Source organism: Delphinapterus leucas, chromosome 12 (genome assembly GCF_059928025.1).
Source record: "Delphinapterus leucas isolate spDelLeu-1000000601 "Yukka" chromosome 12, BTC_Dleu_Yukka2, whole genome shotgun sequence".
Lineage (NCBI taxonomy): Eukaryota > Metazoa > Chordata > Mammalia > Artiodactyla > Monodontidae > Delphinapterus > Delphinapterus leucas.
The window spans coordinates 21,172,201-21,199,289 of NC_143140.1; the positions used below are offsets into that span (position 1 = coordinate 21,172,201).

The 27,089-nt window shown below is 41.6% G+C and overlaps 1 protein-coding gene across 1 annotated transcript in view; it reads left to right on the forward strand.

The window, feature by feature from the left end:
* SH3BGRL2 (SH3 domain binding glutamate rich protein like 2) overlaps positions 1–27,089 on the forward strand; it is a 53,563-nt gene that overhangs the window by 16,504 nt on the left and 9,970 nt on the right. Inside the window, exon 2 of the mRNA XM_022590333.3 lies at positions 14,007–14,192. Coding sequence (XP_022446041.1) covers positions 14,007–14,192 — 186 coding nt within the window. The remainder of the gene's footprint in view (positions 1–14,006; positions 14,193–27,089) is intronic.

A 27,089-nucleotide genomic window follows, 5' to 3' on the forward strand; every position in this document is an offset into this window, starting at 1 on the left:
GCTCCTAGGGGCGGTTGTGTGGCATCTAAACAGAATGGAGTGTCCAGCTGAATGGGAATTTTCAGCACCCAAGGCGCACTGACCGGCCTGGCTCAGTAGCCCGAGGAGGGAAGAGAAAGCTGACGGGACCGGTCCATGGGATGCGGGTGAAAAGGCCCAGACTTTCTCTGAGGCATCAGTGTGCACCCACTATGGAAATACTAATTCATTATATGATCCCCCTAAAAATGTAATTGTGAGAACAATCTGCTGTCCCCATATTATTTGTCAAATGTAAATAGATATAGTTTCTAGATCACCTCTTAGGATCTCTTCTCGCACATCTGAGTATGGACTGGCGTAGAACTGGGAAGAACATACTCCAAACACACTGTTGCAGGGCAGCACCTCCGGCCATTGATAAAAGCATGGCTTTTGGCTGCAGTCCTGTCGTTCTTGGTGGAAAATACCATCCTCAGCAGGATTTCCTCATTACTGCAGAGGATTTGGACTATTACAGCAAGTTTTGCTGGAGCAGGTTTTTCTACAAACTATCCTCTAATTAACAGGAAGCATGCGTGTGAACAGCAGTATGTAATTTTCATAGATAGCCTTGCAAAAGAGCGGCATTTTAAGTTCATATTTTATACTTGGCTGACTTTTTCCTTGAAGGAAGTAAACATGCAATCTTGACAGGGAGTGTAAAAACAGAAACATCAAACCACCCACATCTTTCATTCCAGGTTTTTGCTCATGTTTTTTATGGCTTCGCATTGCCAAGTAATACAAGTTGTTTTGTTTTCATTTTTGTTTTTTTCAAAATGCAGAGTAAAAGCAATTTATTGCATGAGTTGATAGAGAAATTAGTTAAAGCCGTTTATATTGCATCAAGCAGGTGGGAAAGGAGACAAGTCAACTAACAGGTATGTGACGAGCAGCTCTTCGGAGCCACCCTGCTGAGTCCCGGTGGGGACACAGATGTGATACACACATGGTCTTCACCCGCCAGAGGAATTTACAGTTAAGCTGGGGAAAGAGGCACAGGTACTCGCAACTGTTATCAACAGCGCCAGGCTGTATATCATTAAATGGTGGTGACCCGTGGGGATAATGGGAGTTTGATGAAAAGAGGATCTGGGAGGGCTGTGGCTGGTATAAGTCAGGGTTTCTCAGCATCAGCACTGTTGACATTCTGGGGGGCTGTCCTGTACATCACGGGGTGTTTAGCAGCATCCCTGGCCTCTGCCCACTAGATGCCAGTTGTACCTGCCAACTGTGACAACCAAAAATGTCTGCAGACATTGACAGCTGTTTCCTGGGGGGGGGGGGGGGGACAAAATTGCCCCAACTGAGAACCACTGGGTAGGCATAGTTGATCGCAGTGTGGGCTTTGGGGCTGAACCTTGAAGAATAAATAGAACTTGGACAGGAAGTGTGGACCATATGGAGATGATTTAGTTAACAGAAGCCATTATGTAAAGACCCAGTCAATTTCTTTTTTCCTTTTTTCTTTATTTACTTGTTTACTTATTTATATAGGTAAGTTATATATATAAGTAAGTTGGAGTATAGTTATATATATAAGTTATATATATAACTTATATATATATAAGTTATATATATAAGTTGGAGTATAGTTAATTTATAATATTGTGTATGTGTCAAGTGTACCGCAAAATGATTCAGTTATACATATATATATTCTTTCTCAGATTCTTTTCCATTATAAGTTATTACAAGGTATTGAGTATAGTTCCCTGTGCTGTACAGTAGGTCTTTTAGTCCCAGAGGACAGCCATGGGGACATTTGTTAATTCCTCTTCACTTGTCTGACATCTGTGGCTCTCCCTGTTCCACTTTCTAGTTTGTTTTTTTTTAATTTATCTTATTGAAGTATAGTTGATTTACAGTGTTGTGTTAATTTCTGCTTGTACAGCACAGTGATTCAGTTATACATATATATATATATATATATATATATATATATATATACATTCTTTTTCATATTCTTTTCCATTATGGCTCATCACAGGTTACTGAATAGAGTTCCCTGTGCTACAGTAAGACCTTGTTGTTTATCCATTCCATATATAATAGTTTGCATCTACTAACCCCAAACTCCCGGTCCTTCCCTCCCCGCCACCCGCACTTTCTAGTTTTAACTCTAGCATTCTTTTTTTTTGTGGTACGCGGGCCTCTCACTGCTGTGGCCTCTCCCATTGCGGAGCACAGGCTCCGGCCGCGCAGGCTCAGCGGCCATGGCTCACGGGCCCAGCCGCTCCGTGGCACGTGGGATCCTCCCGGACCGGGGCACGAACCCGTGTCCCCTGCATCGGCAGGCGGACTCTCAACCACTGCGCCACCAGGGAAGCCCAACTCTAACATTCTTTTTCTCAGTCCTTGTATGCAGCAGAGACGGGTAAGTCAAAAAGGTTACTCTTGTGAACACACAGCAAGGGACAGCGCCTGTCTGTTCCTGGGTTTGGTGAGTCTGGCCTGGGCAGTTGAGGCGCATTCTGCTGTGACGAGCTCTGTGCAGCGTGTGCCTGAGGAGACCCCGTCCTGCCCTCATCACTTGTAGGCTGCCCTAGCCTGCCTCGCAGGATGGGAGGACGACAGGGTTGGCATGAGGATACAGCCTCGCAGAATATGTGCTAGCGTGATAGCAATCATGCTCATCTCTAAAGGGAAGCCCATTTTTACCAAAGGGTATGTTCCCAGAGAGTGGATCCTGTCAATGGAAATAATCAACAATCAATCGTAAGAACAGAAAAGAGTTTTATTTGAGCCAAACTGAGGACTAGCCGGAAGCCAGCTTCCCAGGTGACTGAGAAACTGCTCTGCAGAAGCAAGGTTTCCAGCACAGTTTATATCTTGTCAGAACAAAGAACATGAAACTAGTCAGGGTTACATTTCTTCAAGATTTCAGAAGAAGAACATTCCAGCCAGTACCCAGCAAGTCAGCATGGCCTTGGCCCCTGGGAAGGGAGCCTTATCCTCCCTTTACATCCTCCCCGGACCGGGGCACGAACCCGCGTCCCCTGCATCGGCAGGCGGACTCTCAACCCCTGCGCCACCAGGGAAGCCCTTAATCTCTATTTTTAACACGGACATTCTTTACTTTTAATCAATGTGTCCTCTAATAATTAAAACCGATGTACAATGTATGTTTGATAGGCCACAGTCTATTTTAGTCAGCATAAAATTCAATGTAACTCATGGGAAAGCCAGAATGACTTCCCCATATCTCAATCTGTGAACATTTCTTTTTATCAGTCCTCTCTGCGTTACCTAGTTTTATAGTTTGGGCACTGTCAGTACTTTGACTCCCTGTAACTCCCAGCTTTCTTGGGCGCGAGCTGAAGGAAGGCAGAGGCAGGTGTGTACCCACTAAACCTAGCACAGTGCCTGGCACCTGCTCGACCCTCAGAATGTCCTTCTAGAGTGAACAAATGAGTGACTCACTGAGGGAATGGCGTTGTACTGGGCCCAGGTGTCCTCAGTGATTGGCAGGAGAGTAAGCTTGCCAAGGAACAGAATAGCCGATGAGGTCTGTGGCCTTAGAATTAAAAGTGTAATGATAATAGTGACTAATGTGTGTTGAGCTCTTTTCCTACGTGCCGTGCACTAAGAACATGACGTCATTTAATTTTCGTCACCACCGTCTGCCCTAAATTCTGATCTGCCTTTCACCGATGAGGCAACTGAGGCTTTGACAGAAGAAGTAACTTGCCTGAGGTGACAGATCCATCCCTTGCTGGTTGTCCAGCGCTAGAACACAAATCAAAGTGAAGTGGCCCCTCTGGGGGTCAGGCCGCTGCCCTTGACATCGTCATCAGATGTTCTAACTGTCATGGAAAAAGTCACAGGTGAACCAGGGCCCCTCGAGGACATCAGAGCCACAATTCCAGTGCCTACCGAACTGAGATAGGAGAGGCTCTTCATCTAAAACAGAGGGGGAGAGAGAGAGAGAGAGAGTGTGTGTGTGAGTGTGTGTGTAAAGGCTTTCCTTAGGTAGGTTATTTTTGGAACAGTGTTAAGTGTTGGACTCACAGGCAGGTCTGTGGTCATGCTGAGCCATCAACACAGTGATGTACTGTTAACAGAAACAGGGAAGTTAGGAGAAGGAGGTAGATTGCTAGGTTGATCTTATGACAACAAAACCTTGTCAAAACCTTGTTTTGTTGTTTTGTTTTAGCAGTGAAGTCTGAGGTGATGGTGGGACGTTTAAGCATACATTTCCAGAAAGGCTTTGGCACTCTGGATTGGGCCTTGTGAAAGAGGCCAATTTTGAAATGCAAATTTTAGATATGTCTCCATAGAGGTGACAGTTGAAGATGTGGAAGTATGTGATGTCTTCAGAGTATTAGTATCAAGAGAAAGCAGATTATAAAGGATATGCAAATGGAGGATAAGCATCATTAGAATTAAAGGACAGTGATAATCATTTTTCTGGTCCCATCCATCAATAACGCAAAAGTGGTAAAAATTTTGTAGTTAAAATCCTACTCTCTTCCCTGATGTCAATTAGTTGTTCCTGAAAACGAATTGAAAGATGTTAGATTTTTACATTAAACTCACTGGAATTTTTCATTTGAAAAATTTTTAGTAGATTAGAAAATTATGTTTCTAGGTTTTCGTAGTGACAACTTTTACAGACAACAAGCATTGTTTTCAGTAACAAAATCATAATACCGAACATTTCCTAAAATCCATTTTGTGAAATAGTTACCTGATAAAGTATCATCTTTACTTTGAAGGGAGAAATCAAGAAAGAAGGTGTGTGGGTATGTGTGAGCATCTCTGTGTGTTTTAATATCTGTTAGGTAGCTTACTATTGATATCATTTGTCATCATGAAAAATGTCAGCCCGTTTGAAACAGCTTTCTTTTCTTATAAAAGAAAAATATATCTAGAATATACTTAAATTTCCAATGGTTGGATAATGTTCTAAACATTAGAGTTAAGTACTTAATAGAATCCATGCATGCAATAAGATAACTATGAAGATTATAAAAGCAGAAAATATTTGTAATACAACCGAAACATTCTACCCAAAATGTGTATGTTACTATGGCAACCATATAAAGTCTGTTTCTGAACGTTGAATCCTTGGAAGGTAATATAAAAAATAATTAACTTCGGGATGATATTATTATTATTTTTTAATTGAAAAGACGACTTAACATTATAAACATGGAAAAAAGAAGCCAATGCAAGTTGGTTAAGAAAACAGGATCCAAAGTATTTACTGGTTAAAAAGAAAATATGTTAAAAGTATTTATTCAAGCTCAATAATGTTTATTTGTTTAATACAAACATATGGAGTGCCTAGTAAGTACCAGGGGCTGTGCTAATGATACACAGACAAAAAAAGCACAATGTTTTCCATCACTGAAATTGTATTGCTTTAATTTACAACATATAATAATGATTCTTTCAAAAATTGCCCTGTAGTTTCACAGTTGCTCTTTCTGACACTCTGATTCCCTAAAACTCAAGTTTCAATCTCTTGCAAGACAGCCTCTCTCATTGTTATCTTCGGCTTGGAAGCCTGGTATTTGCTTTCTAGTAAGACAGACTGAAATAGACACCAGAGACACAGCACTTTACGTGTAATCTCATGTTGAGTTAAACAGCATTTGAATGTTGCCAGTGAGCCAATGGCTTGTTGGGGTTTCTTCTACACCCCGTCCTGCTTCCCAGAAAGGAAACATATCGGGTGGGTGTTTTAGGGGAGGCGTGTGTCCATTTGCAGGTAAGAGAGAACCTGAGTAACGTGAATTTAAATGAACAGAGGTGTTTGGGTCTCTCCAGGTTAAGTCTGGAGACTGATTTGTCCAGGGCCTGTATTTCTGGGATCTCTTGGCCTTTTCCTGATGCTTGCTGCCTCATGGTGGAAAGGCAGCCCCTGCACCTCCAGCCCTCACACCAAGGTTCCAAGCAAGAAGAGGGAGGAAGGGCAGGGACAAAGGGCCCTGGTATTGATCCATTAGCTTCAGCAGGAGAGCAGAGCCTCGTGCAGAAGCTCCACCCATTGGACTTTGGCCCCCAGCTTAGCAGTGGGCTCTGGGTCAGTGACTTCCCAGCTGCAAGGGTGGCTGGGAACACAGGGCTTTCACTTTCTAGTCTTCACAGGAGACGTAGTGAATAGCTTGGGGCAACTAGTCTATCGCCTGCCATTTACATCCTCTTTATGAGAATGTGACGCCTAGTAAGTCCAACAGTGTGGTATTAGTTAAAGAATTTGCCATGGAATGATAGATCTTCGAGGTACCCTACTCAATTGCTTGGAAGTTCGTGTGTCTTTGACCCAGAAAAGATCATCAGACCTTTCTTCCCTTTTTATCTGGAAGGAGGAGTTGTCTTTGGGCCCCCTACCCCTCCTAGTCTAGTCCAGCGCCTCCTCTGTAAGTCTTAGAAAGTTATAAGAAAATCTATGCTCTCTGTCCTCTTTCCTCTGCCTGTCTTTGATTTCTTCCTTGTGACAGACATAAAAGGCCCTAAATCAGCCTTACATCTGCCTCAAGTCAGAAGAAAGAAAACTGTGTATTTGAAGTGTGAAAGGAGGTGAAATGAAGAACTGTTACATCCAATACCTAAAGCCTTTGAAAGTTCAATGAAGTTACTTTATATTTTTTGCAGAAGGCCACATCTAGGGCAAAGAAAGAAAACATGCTTGAGTGAATGAAACAACTGAGCAGTGCCTATTACGGTTTAGCTCTTTTCTTATTTAATCCTCCCAATAAACCTGTGAAAAAAGATTCTGGGTCCATTTCACAGATTTGGAAACTAAGGCCAAAAGAGAAGCTTAGTAATATCTCCAAGGCTACTCGACTGACAGGGCCAGGGTTAAAACCAGGACAGTCTAACTCTAAAATACATACTTTTCTTTTTTTCCAGTTTTTCTTGTTGTCTGCCATCTGTGCTTTGTCTTTTTTTTTTTTTTAATTGAAGTATAGCTGATTTACAATGTTGTGTTAGTTTCAGGTGTACAGCAAAGCGACTCAAGATATACATATGTGTGTGTGTGTGTGTGTGTGTGTGTATATGTATTATATATATAATATATATGTTTTCTTTTTCAGATTCTTTCCCCATATAGGTTATTACAAAATATTGAGTAGAGTTCTCTGTGCTATACAGTAGGTCCTTGCTGTTTATGTATTTTATATATAGATGTATGTTATGTTACTTCATAATTTATCCCTCCCCGCCACCTTTCCCTTTCCCCTTTGGTAACCATAAGTTTTCTATGTCTGAGTCTCTTTCTGTTTTGTACATAAGCTCATTTGTATCATTTTTTTTAGATTCCACATATAAGTGATATCATAAGATATTTGTCTCTGTTTGACTTACTTCACTTAGTATGATAATCTCTAGATCCATCCATGTTGCTGCAAATGGCATTATTTCATTCTTTTTTTGTGCTTTGTCTTTACACTTGCTTTCCCACAATTGCTCACGTTAAATCTCAGTTAGAAAAAAAAACAAGCCCTATCTTATTCAAATTGATAATGTCTTTGTTTACTAGAGACTCCCAAGGTCCCAAGGTACAGCCTCCGCTGTGTTCACCCCGGAATTCAAACATGATTAGACACGTCTGGAAGCGTCTGGAAGAATCTGGCAGGGGCTGCTTAATTACATAAGTTAACTGGCAGCCTTCTGGGAAAGAACTAATCCTACGTGGAGAGAGAGTAGAGAAGTGCAAGTTTACTTGCACTCAGTGCCTGAGAATAGGGGGTAAGTGTAAGTCAAGTGCAGTATAATTTAGTTAGCCTGGCCTCTGATCCAGTCCCTAGGGATGCCTGGAGCCAGGAGGTTGCCAGGGAAAGCTACCAGTGTCTTCACTAAGATTTGCGTGGGTCGTTGAGTGTTCATGCTACATCAGCAGATTGAGTGGCACCAGCCCAGACAGCTTATCACTGGGGCCGGTTCGTCAGGGCTTGGGGCTTCAGCAGATCTGGGTCCTGCAGGGCCCCGGAGTTGAAAGGGTAACGGTTTATTGTTTTAGTCCATTTGGGCTGCTATAAGAAAATACCACAGACTGGGTGGCTCAAAAACAACAGGAGGGCTTCCCTGGTGGCGCAGTCGTTGGGAATCTGCCAGCCGATGCAAGGGACACGGGTTCGTGCCCCGGTCCGGGAAGATCCCACATGCCGCGGAGCGGCTGGGCCCGTGGGCCATGGCCGCTGAGCCTGCGCGTCCGGAGCCTGTGCTCCGCAGCGGGAGAGGCCACAACAGTGAGAGGCCCGTGTACCACACACACACACACAAAAAATCCCCTGCCCTTGTGGAATTTGTGTTCTAGTAGGACGAGGTGAACAAACAAATGTGTAAAACGACAGTATGTCAGATGCTATGTGCTATGGTAAAATAAAGCATTGAAAGGGAATAGGGAGTTTTGGGGGAGGGAGGCTGGTAAAAGTGTAAAATCACATAGTCAGGCAAGGCCTCACTGAGAAAGTGAGCTTTGAGCCGGAAATGAAGATCTGTGATCTAGCGTAGAGTTGGCAAACTTTTTCTGAAAAGGGCAGCTGTTAAATACTTTAGGCTTTGGGAACGGTACAGCCTCTGTTACAATGACTCAATTACGCTAATTTCTCTAGGACGGAAAGCATCCAGGGAGAACATGTAAATGAATGGATGTAGTTGTCTTCCAATGCAACTTTACTTATGGACACGGAAATTTGTATCTCATAGAATTTTTATGTCATGAAATACTATCATTCTTTTGATTTCTTTTCCCCCCAACCATTTAAAAAGATAAAGGCTATATTTGGCTGTGGGCCATAAAAACACAGTTACTGGGCTAGAATTGGCCTGTGGGCCTCCCTGCGATAGAGCCCAAGAGATTTAACAGTGTCCTTTCCCCTTAATTGCTTTGGATGACGTGTAATGGTGTACGTTTGAAAGATAAGGTGGAATGCAACTCATGCTTTTGTAGATATTTGCCTGTTTTAGGTCCAACAGCTTTGCTGTTGCTTCACCAAGAAAAGGAATGAAAATTCATCTGTTTATCCAGTGACAGATCCTCATTTCACTTATATGAAATTTATGGCTTACAGCTTTTATTTTTAGGCCCTGCTGTGCAATAATAGCTTTTATTTTCGATCCATCCTACTACAGTATTGCCGAAGACATTTTATGTAGCAATTAAGAGTTTTCCAGGTAGCATTGCATTGGGATGCAAGCTCTAGAAGAGTTGCTAAAAAGTGGCTTAACTAATTAGGGTTTTATTTGTCTAATAAGGTTTAGAGTGGGCTGCACAAGACTCGTGTGGCAGCTGTAAGATGTCATCAAGAACCCAGGTTCCTGTCATTCTGCTTGACCACCGCCATTCTTGCATATGGTGTTGGTTTTCACAATTGCCAAATGCTTTCTGCACCTCCGGGCACCACGGGTGCATTTCTGCAAGAGAGAAGGGAGAAGAGTGACCAGGTGCAAAATGGGCTTTGTCTTTTCATTCATTAGGTGGAGCCTTCCCAAGGAGCAGACGCCTCACATCTCACTGGCCAGCACTGTGATCACCCGTAGCTGCAGAGGAGCTGGCTCAACAAGTTTTTATAGCTGAGCGCATTGCTTTCTAAAACAAAATCAGGCTTCGGTTATTAAGAAAGAAAGGGAGATGGGCTACTGGATAAATAGCGTTATCTGCCATGGCTTCTAAGTGTGTTTGAAGGAAAAAAAACAGTCACGTGAGTTACAGGTACCGTCACGCATGGCTAAATCGACATGGGTGAAGGCCTTGACTGTCGCCCCACAATTTACTTCTCTTCCACAAATTTCTCTCCCCAGACTTCTTTTGATATTGATTGCAAGGTGCATTTTGTTTCAGAACGCTTGAAACGTAAATAAAACTCTTTGTGTCAAGGAAGTGACGGTATATGTTATTGTTATCTGAACCCTGGGTTTATGCCCGCCTGTGCAGTGCCCCTGACGGCTTCCTCTTGCCACGAGGGAAGCCCTTCCGTTACCTACGACCCTGGCTTCTCCCAGGTCCCACCTCCTGCGCTGGTCTGTCCCTGCCGCTCATTCCTGGGCTTCCACAGTTCCAGCCCTGGTCACCTGGGAAATCTCAAAACAGCCCTGCTGCCATGACTCATCTTCCTTCCTGAGGCTAATGTCACAAACATCCCCTTGAAACTTCCTTCTCTGGAGTGCAATTTCTCCCCTTTGTTTATTTGGGTGACCTGCTATCGTATTAATTTTCTGTGGCCTTAGCTCTTTTTTTTTTTTAATTTTTAAAAATTTTGAACATGTGCTAAATTTATTTCTAAACTTCAACAAAAGCAGAGCAAAATATGATAATTTGATTCACCTTGTCTCAAAAAAGTGAACTTTTCCCTGACACTGCATTCTGAAAGATTTTTTTTAATGTGATGTCAAATAACAAATTCAACAATAATAAAGACGTTATACAGCACTGTTAAGGTGCCAGGCAATAAATATTGTAAGCTACACATAATTTATCTATAACCCTCACAATAATCCAATAAAGCAGGTAATACTATTATTCCCATTTTAAAGATGGAAAAACTGAGGCATAGAGAGATTAAGTAGCTTGCTCAAACTCACCCAGTAAATAAGTGGGGGAACAAGGATTTGTAGCTCTTTTTTTTTTTTCTTTTCTTTTTAATCATCTGGCCTTTCTTCTAAGTGTAAGGAGTCAGGGAGGCCAGCAAGTGACGAAACGCTCCAAGTCCAGCTTCATGTCCTGCTGATTTATACGAAATGCCCCTGGTCTCTATGGCCATGGACTACTGCCCCCCTCCAGGTTGTTTTCTATGGGAGGCTTTCTTTCTCTCTTAAATTTCCTCTCTTTAATCTTTTGAATGTTGACACATTCACACTTTTCCAAAAGGTTTACAAACATAGAGTGAAAACTCTTGCTGTCACTTTGTCCCCATCCTCCAGTTCCCACTCACCCCCCAGGCAACCGCTTTTGTTAGTTTCTTGTATAAACCTTCAAGCATTTTTCTAAAAAATGAAAATACAAGTAAATACAAAAGTGCTCCTACTTTTCTCCTTATTTTTTTTTTTTTAATGTGCCTAGCCTACACACAGTTCTGCTTTTTTTTTTTTCCGTGTATACATCTTGGAGACCTTTTCATAGCAGTGTTAACAGTACTTACAGAATTTCTCCCTTTTTCTTTTTAAGCTGCATAGTATTAAAGTGATCTCTTTGAAACACAAAGCTGGTCATGCCTCTCCTGCTTTCCTCTTAAAATACAGATATAATTAGTTACATTTCACTCCTCACGCTACCATCAGCCATCACCAGTGTCGGTGAGGAACTGTCCGTTGCTTCCTGCGCGTTGATAGGGTATAATGATGCATTTGACGTTTTTTCTTAAAACAGCGACCATTTTTTCCCAGTTTTATTAAGATATAATTGACATACAACACTTGTATAAGTTTAAGGTGTACAGCATAATGATTTGATGTATGTATATATTGTGAATCGATTACCACAATTAGTTTATTAACATCCATCACCTCACGTCATTTGAATTGTAATATTCTACGATGTAACTTTCAAATATTGGCTATAAGGAGGAGGGGTGTTGAGACACGGACACTCTTAGACTAATGGTAATGTAAATTGAGGTGGCCTTGATGAAAGACAGTTTTTACCCTGAGTCCTTCAGGAGTCTGAGAAATAGCTCTGCCCTTTCACCCGGGCTTCATTCACAGGGCTTTGTCCTAAAGTAGTCTTGAGCGATACCATCAAAGATATATAAAGAAGATATTATTTCTAGTGGTGAAACCTACAAGCATGCCAAGTATTCAACAATAGAGTAATAGTTAACTGTGCATCTACATGATGGAATTGCCAGGAAGATATTAAAATTCATACTTCTGAAAAATTTTCAATGACAGAGGGCAGTGGTCATGATACATTTATTGTTCAGTGAAGGGGGCAAGGTGCAGTTTTTTACCAGGTGTGATTGTGTGAAAGGAAAGACCAGGTGAGCTGTAGGGGATTATAGTCCGGCAATAAATACCCTGTGTGTGTGTGTATGTGTATGTTGTCCCTGTGTGTTTATGGCCAGGAGGTAAGTGTGTGTTAAGGCCAGGAGGGGGAGTAAAGAAGCTGTGTACATGTCTTGATTTATCCTCATATTGAGCCTTTAAGTACACACATTTTGGAGTCATGGTGGACGTTATATGTCTGTACATTATATATGGAAAACCAAGGTTTGACTATGGATAAGTCCCATTTTTGATCATGCTCACGAACAGTTGAAATGTGCTGGGTATGTAGAGCTCCATATATGGACATTAAATCCAGACCCTTTCCTCTATTTAAATTTTGGCAGTGGCTGTCTGGATAGTAGGATTGTAGGTTAGCTTTTTGTTTGCTTTACAAAAGCCAGTGGGGACCCACTAATGAAGGATTTTAGGGGGCTTCCCTGGTGGCGCAGTGGTTGAGAGTCCGCCTGCCGATGCAGGGGATGCGGGTTCGTGCCCCGGTCCGGGAAGATCCCACATGCCGCGGAGTGGCTGGGCCCATGAGCCATGGCCGCTGAGCCTGTGCGTCCGGACCCTGTGCTCCGCAACGGGAGAGGCCACAACAGTGAGAGGCCTGCGTACCGGGAAAAAAAAAAAAAAATAGAAGGATTTTAGGACAGTGACATGATTGTCTTGACTTGGATCAAAATAGGTGAACGCTTTCAACCTCAGGGTCGATAAACTCTACCTGGTAGAGTTGTAAGGGAAAATTAAGTAGGATGGATGATACTTCTTTGCATACCGAAGTTACAAAATAATATATGTTCTGAAATTCTATGAGTGAGGAGAAAAAGTTGACTTTTTCAGACATGAGAAGTGGCTTAATTCAAGAAATGGAGATAATATCATTTTCAACTTGGATTTACAACCATACAGTAATTCTCTCCTTTTATAATATTACTGTGCTTAAAAGATGTCCTTTCTTGCCAGCCTTTTATTTCTGTCCATACTAACTGTGCCATCGCGTCATTAGCCATTCATAGACTTGAACCCAGTGATCAGAGACACATGTCACTGAGGCTTTTGGGGAGCAGTCGGATTGAGGTGGGGTGGAGGAGATTGGTTGGGACAATCCGTCTGTGAAAGTTTGTTCTTCAGCATTTTATTTTCTTTGTCCAGAGGTCTTTCTAGCTGCTTTCACTTCTCAAAATGATTCTTTTCTTTGGCCATTATAACATTTACTTCACCACTTAAGTTTGTTGTTTTTGCAGATTTCCCAGGATCGTTCAGAAAAAGCACACTTGTTTTCTCAGGTTTTACATGCTGTGGTTAAGATACCTGAATCTTGTCACCGCATCTCAATGAGTTCATACGTACCTTCAGTTAAGAAGATTGGTAACATCTGGAAAACCTGCAGATGTGTTTGCAGCTCTTCAAGAGCATACCTGACCCCTAGTGACTGGAGAAGGAAAGATGAAACATCAGGGGAACAAGAAGGGTTAAGAAAGAGAGTTCAAAGTAGGATGGTGCTTGTTGTTTACTCTCCCCTTGGAAGTGGAGAACGTTTTACTCTTGTGAATTGATGAAAGGATGCTCTCATGACAGTGGCTACAGCTGTGGCATATCTGAAAGAGGCTGCTGAGGGGAATAAAACTGTTGCCGCTCCCAGGAATCAATGAAGTGTCGACATCTCAGATGGGCTGTCTGTGGTTTTCAATTGGTTGGGGACAGACAGGGCTTTCGTGACTGTAAATGTCAACTGCTGGGGCTGGGAGTGGGTAGTTATGGCCCCCTGAGAACTAAGTGAATCTCCCACCTCAGACCTCGTCTGTCCCTCCCAGGCTGGCAGAGTTGTGCCCCAGAATTCTTGGAGAAATCACTGTGTCAGCACTTGCTGAGACGTCTGCTGGATCACCAGGGAGTGGACAGTGCGTGCCGTCTGCAAAAATCACCTCTTTTTTTTTAGCTCAGTGGCCTCTGACGATGAACACTCAAATCTAGTTCAAATTGGAAATATTTCCACATGGTTTTGGAGGAGCATTTCTCCTTATGTGTTTGTCTTCTCTCTGCAGATAAAGAAGAAGCAGCAGGATGTGGTTAGATTTCTGGAAGCCAACAAGATAGAGTTTGAGGAGGTGGACATCACGATGTCAGAAGAGCAGAGGCAGTGGATGTACAAGAACATCCCCCTGGAGAAGAAGCCTGCCCAGGGCAACCCTCTGCCACCTCAGATATTTAATGGTAACCGATACTGTGGAGTAAGTATCAAATGATTGTTATCACATCATTTCTTTGCCTGATTCAAAACAGAGTCATCTGGGGCTTCCCCAGTGGCGCAGTGGTTGAGAGTCTGCCTGCTGACGCAGGGGACACGGGTTCGTGCCCCGGTCCGGGAAGATCCCACATGCCACGGAGTGGCTGGGCCCGTGAGCCATGGCCGCTGAGCCTGCGCGTCCGGATCCTGTGCTCCGCAACGGGAGAGGCCACAACAGTGAGAGGCCCACGTACCGCAAAAAACAAAAACAAAAACAAAAAAAAACCAGAATTATCTGGAGTGCAGTTGGGTTTTTTTCAACGCAGACTGACCTCCTTACCTAGTACCTAGTCAGTTCCACAAGTCTAACAGAGGGTGAATTCGAGAGGGTGTATGAGTCCAAGGTCACAGACCGTGCCTTTCTGTTTGCTTTGGGAAAAGGGGGTGGGAAGGGAAGCTGCGTACCTGTGTGTTTACCGTGTTCTACATTTGAAAGCGTATTTTTTTATTAATACATTTTGGGGGGGACAGAGGGGAAGCGGTAACTATTCTTGAATCTTTATCTCTCTGTAGTGTAAAAAAACTGCTAATGGCTGATTATAAACCAGAGTTTCACTTTTTTATGATCATGAGCCAACTGGATCGTTATGAACAACTAAAATACATCAGATGCCTTCCTGCTGCAGGTGGCATTGAGAAGATGAAGCCGCTTTCGACTAATTATTTTCCTTCTCACTTCTTAGGTTAAGAAAAAAACATTGAGAAATGTCTCTCTAATGAGTCGTTAGGATTTGCTTTCTGCCGTAGCTTTAAGTATGTAAGTCAGTGTTTATTGTGAGACCTGAACTGCAGTCCTTTAAGGATGGCCAGGAGAAGGGGAAGGGGCTACAGTGCAGAGGTGCTCAAGGTGAAATAAATAACTGGGTGCTCGTTAGGGTGGAGAAAAGGGATAACAGTGAAACAGTTCTCCAAGAACATGAGGCAGAATGAAATGCTGAAACATAAAGCCATAAAGATCATGCCCAGCGTTTTTACATGTCATGAAGAGAAAACCGAACCTGGCACTAGACACAGATTTGAGTTCTAGTACTACTTTATGTTGGCTCGACACCTTTGGAAAGTCACATATCTCTTTATATCTCAATTTTCTCATCTTTAGCAAAGGACGGTAATATCTATCTCACTTCCCAGGATATTTGTCACTGTTTCTAAAGTACTCCTAAAACTCTATACCCACCCAAACTACCATTCAACTGTAAGACCAGAATAAAGGCATTTTCACAGCCGCCAAGTCTGAGGAACAGAGAACCAATGGATTTTTGTTTTAAGTTTTCTAGCACTGTTTGACTGATAGCTTTATTTTGAACTGTACAGTTTACACACATCTTCATCTATTATCTTATTTTGGTCTGCAGGCACAAAAGTACATTTTCTAGACTCTGTAATCATGAATGGAATACACTCTTGGTAACCATATACTTTCCCTAATATGAGATCATGATGTAAAAAAATTCCACAAAAATAATAACCTTTATTATATAATAATGCAGCTTATTTCTTGTTGATGCTGCCTCTGCAGACACTGAGGTTTGACCATCCTCTGCTCTTGACTTCCCTCTCCATTGCTCTACCCACTTCCTGCATACATGGTTCAGGGCTGTTGACATCTCCTAAGTTTATTTTAAAAGTGGAGTTGTTGCTGTTTTTTTTTTTAGTCCTTGTTGTTTGATAGACCTCTCAAGAGGAAGGACGCAGAGACATCTTTGCTCTATCACCATAAAAGCCGAAGTCTTCAGAGCCCTTTGAGTAGAAGAATGTATTCAATGAATAAAAAAGAACGTGATGTGAAATAAAGTTAATTCCTTCCCTTTATTTCCACCTCTTTATGACTTTCTAAATCTCTGTGTATCTTTGCCTTATAGAGTCTATGGAAGTTTTTTCAGGTAGACTGGGAGCTGGCTAGAGGCGTCCATATTGATTAAACTGTGCTAGGTAAATGGCTGCTTGAGCAGTGTCAGTCCCATAGCAGTTGTGACAGCAGTGCTGGTGTATTCATTCCGTCTTTATAGTCTGTTCTGGCAGGAGTTTTGAAGACAGTGTCTGCTCTTACCAAGGTCAAATAAATTCGATCTTGACAAAAAGCAAAAACATCTGAGGGCAATGAATCATGGCCTCGTGCATCGCACCTGCTTCTGTGCACCTTGCAGTGCCCGGTAATGGTTTATGAGTGGTCGTATCTGGTTGCATAACCTGTGGAAATCTGCCATATTGCAAGTGACAGGATCCAGTAAGCATGAAGATTCTCCTGTTTCCTGGAATTGGCTGGAAACTTATTACTTCGTTTTAAACTGGATGAGCTAGGCATGTGAGACATACACAGCTGCTGAGCTGCTTGCTAACCAGTGTGGACAACTGCCTTCTCTCTCTCCTTTAGCACATGAAAATCCTGCCTATTGGGAGGAATTCCCCACCGAATAGAAGCTCCCTGGCGTGTCCAATCAGTTCTTCCCACCCCAGATTTGGACACTGAGGAAATGATGCCGAAACACAGCATCAGTTGGAGGTGGCTCAGTGAGTGTCCAGGGGTGATGGGGCCAGGCAGAGCCTGGTGGCTGGACACCATACGGCTGGTGTCCTAAGGAGGCTGATCCTGGGGTGTGGCCTAGGTGTGTTCTTGGTTCCCCAGACATGGAAGTTCCTCCTATTTTCTGAACTGGTCCTCCAGGCTTAACGTGGATTCTGTGAGCTCCCCGCTATACCTTCATACAGTCTTTTCCTTTTAAGTTGCCAGTGTCTATTTCAGTTGTTTGTAGGCAAGAACCCTTCTTGGGGCAGACTGGTTGTTCTTGCTGTTTCCCTGAAGTGTCCTACCATAAGCACGATTCTTCTCTGGAAATGGGTTCCTAAAGGTCAACATCCCAACGCCTACAGGCTTTTCTCATTTTAGAAAGCTCAGATCCTCACGTTCAAGGTTTAAACTCTGTTCTCTCTCTCTGTGGAACTGGCATGTGTGGAATGCACTAGAAATAAAAACACACATATCTACACAAAAGGAAAACATTTCCTCCCGTTTCTTTTCTCCCTCCCCATTCAGAAGGAAAAAAAAATTTTGGATTTCTTTATATTTTTTATTGAAATTTTTTTATTGTGGTAAAAACATACATCATAAAATTTATCATCTTAACCACTATTAAGTGTACGGTTGAGTAATGTTAAGTGTGTTCACATTGCTGTAAAACAGGTCCCCAGAACTTTTTCATCTTGCAGAACTGAGACTCTATACCCATTAAATAACTCGTTTGTCCCCTCCCCCCACCCCACTCCCCCGATAACCATCGTTCTACTTTCTATATCTATGAATTTGACTACTTTAGAGACCTCATAAAAGTGAAATCATGTAGTATTTGTCCTTTGTTTTCTTTGTTTTGTTTTTGTTCTTTGGCCACGCTGCGAGGCGTTCGGGATCTTAGTTCCCCAACCAGGGATCAAACCCGTGCCCCTTGCAGTGGAAGTGCGGAGTCTTAACCACTGGACCACCAAGGGAGTCCCAGTATTTGTCCTTTGTGACTGTCTTACTTCACTTGGCATCATGCCCTCAAGGTGCATCAATCTTGTATGTCTTAGTCCGTTCAGGCTGCTATAACAAAATACCACAGACTGGGTAACTTACAAACAATAGAAATGTATTTCTCAGAGTTAAGTCCAAGATCAGGGTTACACTAGGGTTGGGTTCAGGTGAAGGCCCTCTTCTAGGTTGCAGATTGCCAGCTTCCTGTAGTATCGTCACATGGTGAAGGGGGCAGGGGAGCTCTCTCAGTCCTCTTTTTTTTTTGGCCGCGTTGGGTCTTCATTGCTGTGCGTGGGATTTCTCTAGTTGCAGCAAGCAGGGGCTACTCTTCGTTGTGGTGCACTGGCTTCTCCTTGCGGGGGCTTCTCTTGTTGCGGAGCACGGGCTCTAGGTACATGGGCTTCAGTAGTTGTGGCTCATGGGCTCAGTAGTTGTGGCTTGCAGGCCCTAGAGCACAGGCTCAGTAGTTGTGGCGCACTGGCTTAGTTGCTCCACAGCATGTGGGATCTTCCTGGACCAGGGATTGAACCCATGTCCCCTGCATTGGCAGGTGGATTCTTAATCACTGCGCCACCAGGGAAGTCCCAGACCTGTTTTATGAAAGGCATTAATCTCATCCATGAGGGCTCTGCTGTCATGACCTACTCCCCTCCCAAAGGTCTTTGGGCATCAGCATTTCACTGTATGAATTTTGGGGGGATACAAACGTCTAGCCTATAGCACTGAAGCATGTGACAAGATTTCCTTCCTTTTTAAGATCTCCATTGTACGTATACATCACATTTTGTTTTTCCACTCATCCACTGATGGACTCTGGGTTGCTTCTACCCCTTGTCTGTTGTGAATAGCCATGCTATGAACATGAGTTTGCAAATATCTCTTCAAGATCCTGTTTTCAGTTCTTGGGGGTATGTACTGCCTTATATGGTAGTTCTGCTGTTAATTTTTTGAGGAACTGCTGTACCGTTTTCCATAGTGGTTACACCATTTTATAAACCCATCAGTAGTGTACAAGAGTTCTAACTTCTCCACATCCCTGCCAACACTTGTTATTTTCTGTTTTTGTTTTGTTTTGAGAGTAGCCATGCTAATGGGCATGAGGTGATATCTCACTGTGGCTTTGATTTGCATTTCTTTGATGATCAGTGTTGTTGAGCTTGTATATAATCTTCGGAGAAATGTCTATTCAAGTCCTTTGCCCAGTTTTCAATTGGGTTATTTGGCTTTTTGCTGTTGAGTTGTAAGAGTTCTTTGTATATTCTGAATACTAACCTCTTATCAGATATGTATTTTGCAGGTATTTTCTCCCATTCTTAGGTTGCCTTTCACTCTGTTGATTATATCTTTTGATGAACAAGAGTTTTTAAGTTTTAATGTAGTCCCATTTGTCTGTCTTTGTTGCCTGTGCTTTTGAAGTCATATCCAGGAAATCATTACTTGCCAAATACAGTGTCATGAAGCTTTTCCCCTAGGTTTTCTTATAGCAGTTTTGTAGTTTGGGGTCTTAGGTTTAGGTCTTTAATTCATTTTTAGTTAATTTTTGTGTATGGTATAAGATAAGGGTGCAACTTCGTTCTTCTGAGTGTGGATATCTAGGTTTCCTGTTACCATTTGTTGATGAGACGGTGCTTTCCCCATTGAGTGGTCTTGGCACCTTTGTTCATGATCATTTGACCATATATGTGAGGGTTTATATTTTTTTGGACTCTATTCTGTTGCGCTGGTCTGTGCCAGTACCACAGTTTTTATTACTGTCGCTTTGTAATGTGTTTTGAAATTAGGAAGTATGATTTCTTTAACTTCGTCCTTCTTCAAACTTGTTTTGGCTATTTGAGGCCCCTTGAGATTCTGTATGAATTTTAGGAGTTTTGGGTTTTTTTTCTATTTCTGCAAAAAATGCCATTAGGGTTTTGATAGGGAATATGTTGGATCTTTAGATTGCTTTGGGTAGCATTGACATCATAGCAATATTAAGTCTCCAGTCTATGAACGTGGGTGTCTTTTCATTTTTTGTGTCTCCGTTCATTTCTTTCAGCAATGTTCTGTAGTTTTTAGTGTACAAGTCTTTTACCTCCTTGGTTAGGTTTACTCCTAAGTTTTGTGGGCATTTTTGGTGCTATTGTAAATAGAATTATTTTCCTAATTTCCTTTTCCAATCGTGTATTATTAGTGTATAGAGACACAAGTGATTTTTATGTGTTGTTTTTTTGTCCTGCAACTTTGCTGCATGAATTTATTAATTCTTTCATTTTATTAAAAAAAAAAACTTGTAGTTAGAAATGGGAATGCAGCCAAATTTTATTTGACTGGGGTCACATTAACCAGTTTGTGGATTTGCCATCAAGGGGGAAGAACCCAATGACCATTCAGATAATCAAGATGAGCTGGTGCACGTTTGGCCAATACTTAGAACTGGGCTCTGGGTGAAGGTGGGGAGAGAGGTGAAGTGAGGTAGAATGTGTGGCTGGAGCTACTCATGTAAAGCCCTGTCTAATGAAGAGAGGACAGTTCAGCTGAGAGACAGAAGGCAGACTTTTATAGAAAAATAACCATTTGATTATTTTCCATGAGGCAACTTATAAAATTATTTATATTTTAAAACTATTGAATTACTTTTTTTTTGCACTTTTAGATGATACTTGTAGAATGTTAAATTTGTACCCAAGCATTGGGTGTATTGCTAGCCAAATAAGATTACCAAGTAAGATTACATTAAAGCTACTGACTAGTTTTGTTTAAGTAATGATTTGGGGGCCAGCTATGGCAGCCTTTCCCCATATTACGTAGGTTAATGGAGCCTGAAAGTAGACGACAGACAGGTTAAGACTAATCTTCATGAGGCACAGAAAAGCTAAATGACCAGCAGTGGTTCTTTGTGGAGTATCCTCTCCTTTTCTTTCTTAGGTATGAAAGGAAACAAGATGTGTTAGCATTTTCTAACCATTGGTAGAGGTTCGGAAGCACACCACAAGTATACCTAAATGTATGCAGTTGTATTGTTCCCAAGTGTAGTGTTTATGTAAGACTCTTGAGAAGATTGTCCCTGGATAATATATTTTAAGTGTGTTTGGGGATCTTCTGTGAAGCTGAAGAACCAACTCCCTTAATTATTAGTTTTACAAATCCCTGCCTCATACATATAACTTTATTTTTAACAACATTACACACACAGGGCTTCCCTGGTGGCGCAGTGGTTGAGGGTCCGCCTGCCGATGCAGGGGACACGGGTTCGTGCCCCGGTCCGGGAGGATCCCACGTGCCGCAGAGCGGCTGGGCCCGTGAGCCATGGCCGCTGAGCCTGCGCGTCCGGAGCCTGTTGCTCCGCAACGGGAGAGGCCACAGCAGTGAGAGGCCCGCGTACCGCAAAAAAAAAAAAAAAAAAAAAAAAGATTACACGCGCAACACACACACATACATACACATACCCTTGGTATCTGCAGGGGATTAGGGGATTGGTTCCGGGACTCTCCACGACTACCAAAATTCACAAATGATCATAGTGTATATACCATTTTGTGCCCTGCTTTGTTCTCCCAACAAAAATAGCTTCCATGTCATTATAAACTAATTTTTTAGAGGTTGCCTCTTATTTCCCTGGGTGGATTATCAGAACTAACTTAATCATCACCCACCTATGTTGAAGTCCAGCTGTCTGCAGTAATTAATAGAACTTTGTTTAGAGTCCATAAGAAAAATAAAAAGGAAAGTTAAAGTCAAAAATTTTCATTATCCATAGGAGATGTGGTCTGTCTCTAAAGTAGGGATGTTATTTATGTAGGTTCAAGGCAAAGCCCTGAAAGTCACCCCACACCCATTTTCCTCATCTCGATACTCCCTTGGTCACCAAATCCTGTAAGTTTTACCTCCTACATAATTCTTTGTTTCCCTTTCAAAGCTCAGTTCACACTGAGCCTTGCTATTGACTCTCTCTAATTAACTAGGACTCTGGTTATTCCTCCCCCTCCCCCATGCCCAGCAAACCTGCGTGTCATTACTCCTATTATGACCTTTAGTTCACAGAATGTTTTTTCATGCCTTTGCCTTCAGCTGGTCTCTGAGTTCCTTGTACCCACCCTCAGCAGGCTACGTGGCATATTTGTCTTAGTATCTGGTACCTATCAGAAAGTTGGGAACACAGAACATACTTAACAAAAATTGGTTCTAGAAGTGGGTGAATAGCTCCACGTACTTTCAGCCAAGCAGGTAGCTAACCCATTCTGTTGGGTCTCGCCTTGTCAAGGTTCTGAGCGTTTCCGTTCTTGTTTATTAATAAAACTCAAAGCCAGATCTCTCAAAAGCAAGCTTATTGAACCTTCTTCTAAATTTTACAATGAAATCTTTTCAGTAAATCACCTCTGTTAGAAGCTTGCCTACCCCACAGGTAGAATTTTCTCAGGAAACTTGTGATCTGAATTTGAAAATCTGGATTCCAAGGTTTTCTGTCTAAAAGATCAGTTATCTAATCAAGGAGAATCTTCTCCTTCAGATGTTTTACTATACGTGATCTCATGCGGCATCCTCACAGATACTAGGAAAGGGTGGTGGGGAGGGGAGATATCAATTCTCTTTATCGCTAATTGCTGGATGCCCAGAAGCATAGCAATTTAATTAGACATTCTTTGCAGTCTTATCTCTTCTATATAACCCTAGTTTTTATTCTTCTGTCTATAAATGTTTAATCTCCCATGTTCACCTTACTGAGATGTTTGTCTCAGTATTCTACAGTGATGAATCCCTAGGACATGTCTGTCATGAGAACTATGGTTTGTGCTCTGAATATTGAAATATTCAATATGTCAGTATTCGTCCAGACAATTTCAGGGCACCCCAATTGCATGTTTAACAGTGTATCTTAACTAATACCCAAACTGGCGGTTTCCCTTTTGTTAAAATTTTCCTCTTTTCTGAGCCTTACACAGTTTAAGTTAATGAAAAGAAAACAAAACTGTTAAAACACTAAGGCCATGTTAATATCAATGTTAAGACAATAAAGTCTGTTGACGGGAGGGTCCAAAGTGAAAAGTCAGTCTCCCCCAGATTCCCAAGATGTAGCCTCTTTTATGAGTTTCTGCTTTGTGGTTTTAAGTTACCACCACTCTGTGTTTCATAGACTAATATCTGTATTCCTTGATTGATTTATTTATTTTTGCAGTACGCAGGCCTCTCACTGCTGTGGCCTCTCCCGTTGCGGAGCATAGGCTCCGGAGGCGCAGGCTCAGCGGCCATGGCTCACAGGCCCAGCCGCTCTGCGGCATGTGGGATCTTCCCGGACCAGGGCAGGAACCCGTGTCCCCTGCATCGGCAGGCGGACTCTCAACCACTGCGCCACCACGGAAGCCCTATATTCCTTGATTTTAAATTAGATAGTATTTACTTTTTTCTTTGGAAGAGGGGAAACTTGCATTCTTATAGCTTCTCTCATTTCTCCCCCGTTTTGACTTACACACGTGTGCACGCACACACTGCATTGCTAAAGTTTATAACAGTCACATACTCATCTGTAATTATAATAACTATTGTATACTATGTAAATATACCACATTTATGTTGTTATAAACATATAAATATTCTCTACAGAACTGCTTAGCTGTGTGAGTGGTCACAGAGGAAGGTGTATAATCCTATATTACTAAATTCCTATGGCTTGAAGAACGACACAAATATTTATGAGATTTTCTTAATTGATTTTAGCCTTTTCACTTACTCCTCTGAGTATTTCTTAAACTTTTATTGCTGGTTGCTTTTCCTGTGTTTAGCACAAAATTGTTTCCCATCCAATTTCAGTGGGTGCTTGGGTAGATGTATTTGCTTGCTCTGCCATCTCATATCAGAATGGTCAGAACTGTTAAATGTGTTAGGAATTTTAAATCTTCAGCTTTGGACTTACTCATATTTTTGGTATTTGGCCTAAAAATTGCTGAATGAAGCTGTTTTAGACAGCTACATCGTATATATCCTACCGGGATTGGAGCTGTCAAATATTTTTTCCTCCTCTATCAAGATTTCACAAAATGGAATATAGCATTAATGGTCCTTAACCACTGAATCAAAAAATTTTGCTCAGAGGCTACCCTCAGACTTGAAAGAAATTTCAGGAGGAAGGAGTCTCTGCCCATTTACAGCAGCAGCGGTAGCTCTTGTAGTCTTAGGAGGAATTTTTTTCTTTAATTTCTCCTTTGGGGTAAACCAAATTTGCTTTGGCTCATTTAGAAGTGCTTGCTGCCACCATTTCCTTGCGGGCCACGTGTTGTTTTTGTTCCCTGCAACCTTCTGTTTGGAAAGGCCCTTGGCATGTAGAAATAATATGGGTCTGTCACTTGTTATCGACTTAGCGTGGGAAGCGATGCAGCTTTTCAGAGTGGCCACTGTGGGTTTTCCTCGCTGTTCTCTGAGGGAACGCGAAAAGGGCAAAGAACTTTAAGGCCTTTGTCTCAAATGCTTGTCCAGTCCATAATAGTCTAACCGTAGGAACGGGTAATGTCCTTAAGTAAGCTCTGTGGAAGAATGAGACTACTGTGAGCTCTACCTGTTGTAGATTTTATCATGAGCTTATAAATGTCTCTAACATTGGTTTTCACTTAAACGCAAACAGAAGTGTAGGTAATGGAAGCCTTTTTTTTTTCCTTTTTCTTTTTAACAGCTATTTAGCTTGCTTTATTCTTCTTAAAATTGTAGCATTTAGATAAATATTCCATTAGTAACAGTGCTCAGTTATGCTGATATCTTTGTAACCCAGAATTTTTTCTTTTCATTTGGCACTAGAAACAAAGTGAATTTTTCAGCCTTTGTTTTAAATGTAGTTAAAAATGTTCCAGCTTCTGAAACTGAATGATTTTTTTTCTTGAATATGCTTTATGTATTTGTACTCTCCTCCAAAGGTGATATTAACTGATCGTTATATCAGTTGATTGTCTTACAGTGTTCAATTTGCAGACATGTATTTGCAAACACTTCAGAGAGAGTGTCTTTGACTATAAGGAATTCAACAAGCCCATTTAGAAACTTTATAGTGAGTTTTTAAAATACAGTGCTTTTAACTTTTGCAGTATGAGCTCTAGTGTGGTTTGTTTCTTTTAAAATATAAGCCTGATAACTGAAATGAATTTGATAAGGAAGCAGATCTTTCTCTTTTATTGGGGAATGTCTAAGGCCAGAATATAAGAGAACTTCTATCTTAATAGAAAGTGATTTTAAGATTTCTAATACTATTTTACTCATATTATTTCACATCATAGTATTTAGTTTATTACCTCTAAAAGAGGGTATTCAGAACTTCTAGATTTTAAATTATCAATCATCTACTCTTTGCGTCAACATGACAAAGAAGATGATTTAACTTCTTACAATTTGAGATTCATCAGGCCATTCAAAAGCTTTTGTATGTCAGAAAGTAAATATTTTACATAATTCTTTAAATCAGTAAGTAATAGAGTAGAAATAGGATTTAATCAGATTACATTATTAGCATGAGATTACCTAAAACATGGCATGTCGGTCATTAATTAGCAGACACAACTCATCCCCCAGTTTGCCTGGTGTGTGTCAGGTACTATTCTCACGTTGACTTTTAAAAATGATTGCTTTTAAAGTTAATTACCAAATTTTATGTTTGTCACTTTGGGAGTTAATTACCTTGGGTGACAATTTCTAAACTGTTGGGAGCATCCAGTTTAATATTCGGTAAGAAGTCCCCCAGCCATGGTGATGTGGCCCTGAGTTAAAGGTTCATAAACTAAAAATAATGGTTATAACTTTTATGACAGAAATACAGTTCAAGAGAATTTTTTATATAAATAAGAAATGTTGCCATTCTGAGATTTCTTAATATCTGACATTTCTAAATACCTTTGTTGGTGACTAACATTTATGAGAACAGTTTTGGTTCAGTGTGGTTAAATGGATTGTTTACAAATTTTCTCTACACGTATGTATTCTCTGTTTTGTTTTATATGTGTGAAGCTCGCTTGTGAAAGTTGACCTTATTTCTAGCTTTGTGATTTGGAGAATTGTAATCATTTTGAGATTAAGGTTTTTAATATAAACACTGCAACCTGAATTATACATATTAAGTCTCGTAACTTGCCTTTTGATCTTTTGCATGCACTGTACTTTCATGTTAGCACTTCCTTTTTTGTTGTTTTGTTTTTGTTTCTGTTTTTTTTTGGCCTCGCCGCACGGCATGCAGGATCTTAGTTCCCGCACCAGGGTTCGAACCCATGCCCCCTGCATTGGGAGTGTGGAGTCTTAACCACTGGACCATCAGGGAAGTCCCAGCACTTCTGTCTTTAAAGTAAAATTCACACTGCATTTATAGACATTGAGTCAGGCACTGTTTCTCATTTTTTATTTCTTATATTATTAGTTTTCTCATTCTTGCGTTTTCACACTGACATCAGAGATTATCTATCAGGTAGAAATAGGTAAAGCCCTTTCAGAATTCAAGAACAGGGACGACATTTTGTTGACTAGTCCTTAGTTTTTTTTCTCTCACTTTTGCCCTTTCCCTTTCCTATTTGGTTAAACCTGTTTCCTGTTCAGAGAGAGGTAAGCTCTTCAAACAGGTATCACTAGGGACTGGAATACATAGGCTGGACTTCACATCTGGACACAGCTAACAGCCCCTTTAAGAGCAACTCCACTGAATGCTCCATTATTTTTTAGAATTCTGGAACTTCAAGGGACTTTGGTCGTATCTGATAACAGAAAGGAAGAAGCAGTCTGAGGAGGTTAAAGGAGTTGGTCAAGGTCATAACTCAGCTAGTAGATTGCTGGACATCTCATCTGTAGTTGACTGAGTGTATGTACCACTCAGTTTCCCGGAAGTGAGGCTGTGACCCAGACAGTGGTTGGTGCAGGTAGAAGTTCAAGGCCCCTCTTCTCCCCCAAGGAGCAATGAGAAGTCTTGAAGGAAAGGACTTAAGAAGAGGATGATATGATCAAATTTGCATTTTTAAAGGATCAGTCTGTCCTCACTTGAGCATGATTCGGGGGTTGGGGGGAGATAGGGTAGACTGGAGAGGGGTTGGTATGTTGAGGTGCCGTTGCAGATATCTAGCTTGGATTAGGGCAATGAGACTGATGTAGAAAAACAGAGAGGTTGAAGGGATATGTGAGATAGTTATTGGTTGAGGGAAGAGAGGAGTCCTATGCTGCTTGATTTCTGCCTGGTAGAGCCCGTTCGATGGTGGTGCCAGTCTTCTGAGAGGTCCAGCTTGTGGAAGGGGTGGAAGGAAAAGCATGAATTGCGATTTAGACCCATTATGTTTAATAGTCTGTTATGAACGGTTAGTTGCTTACATGGAACCAGAATTGAGAGGAGAATCAGAGCTGGGG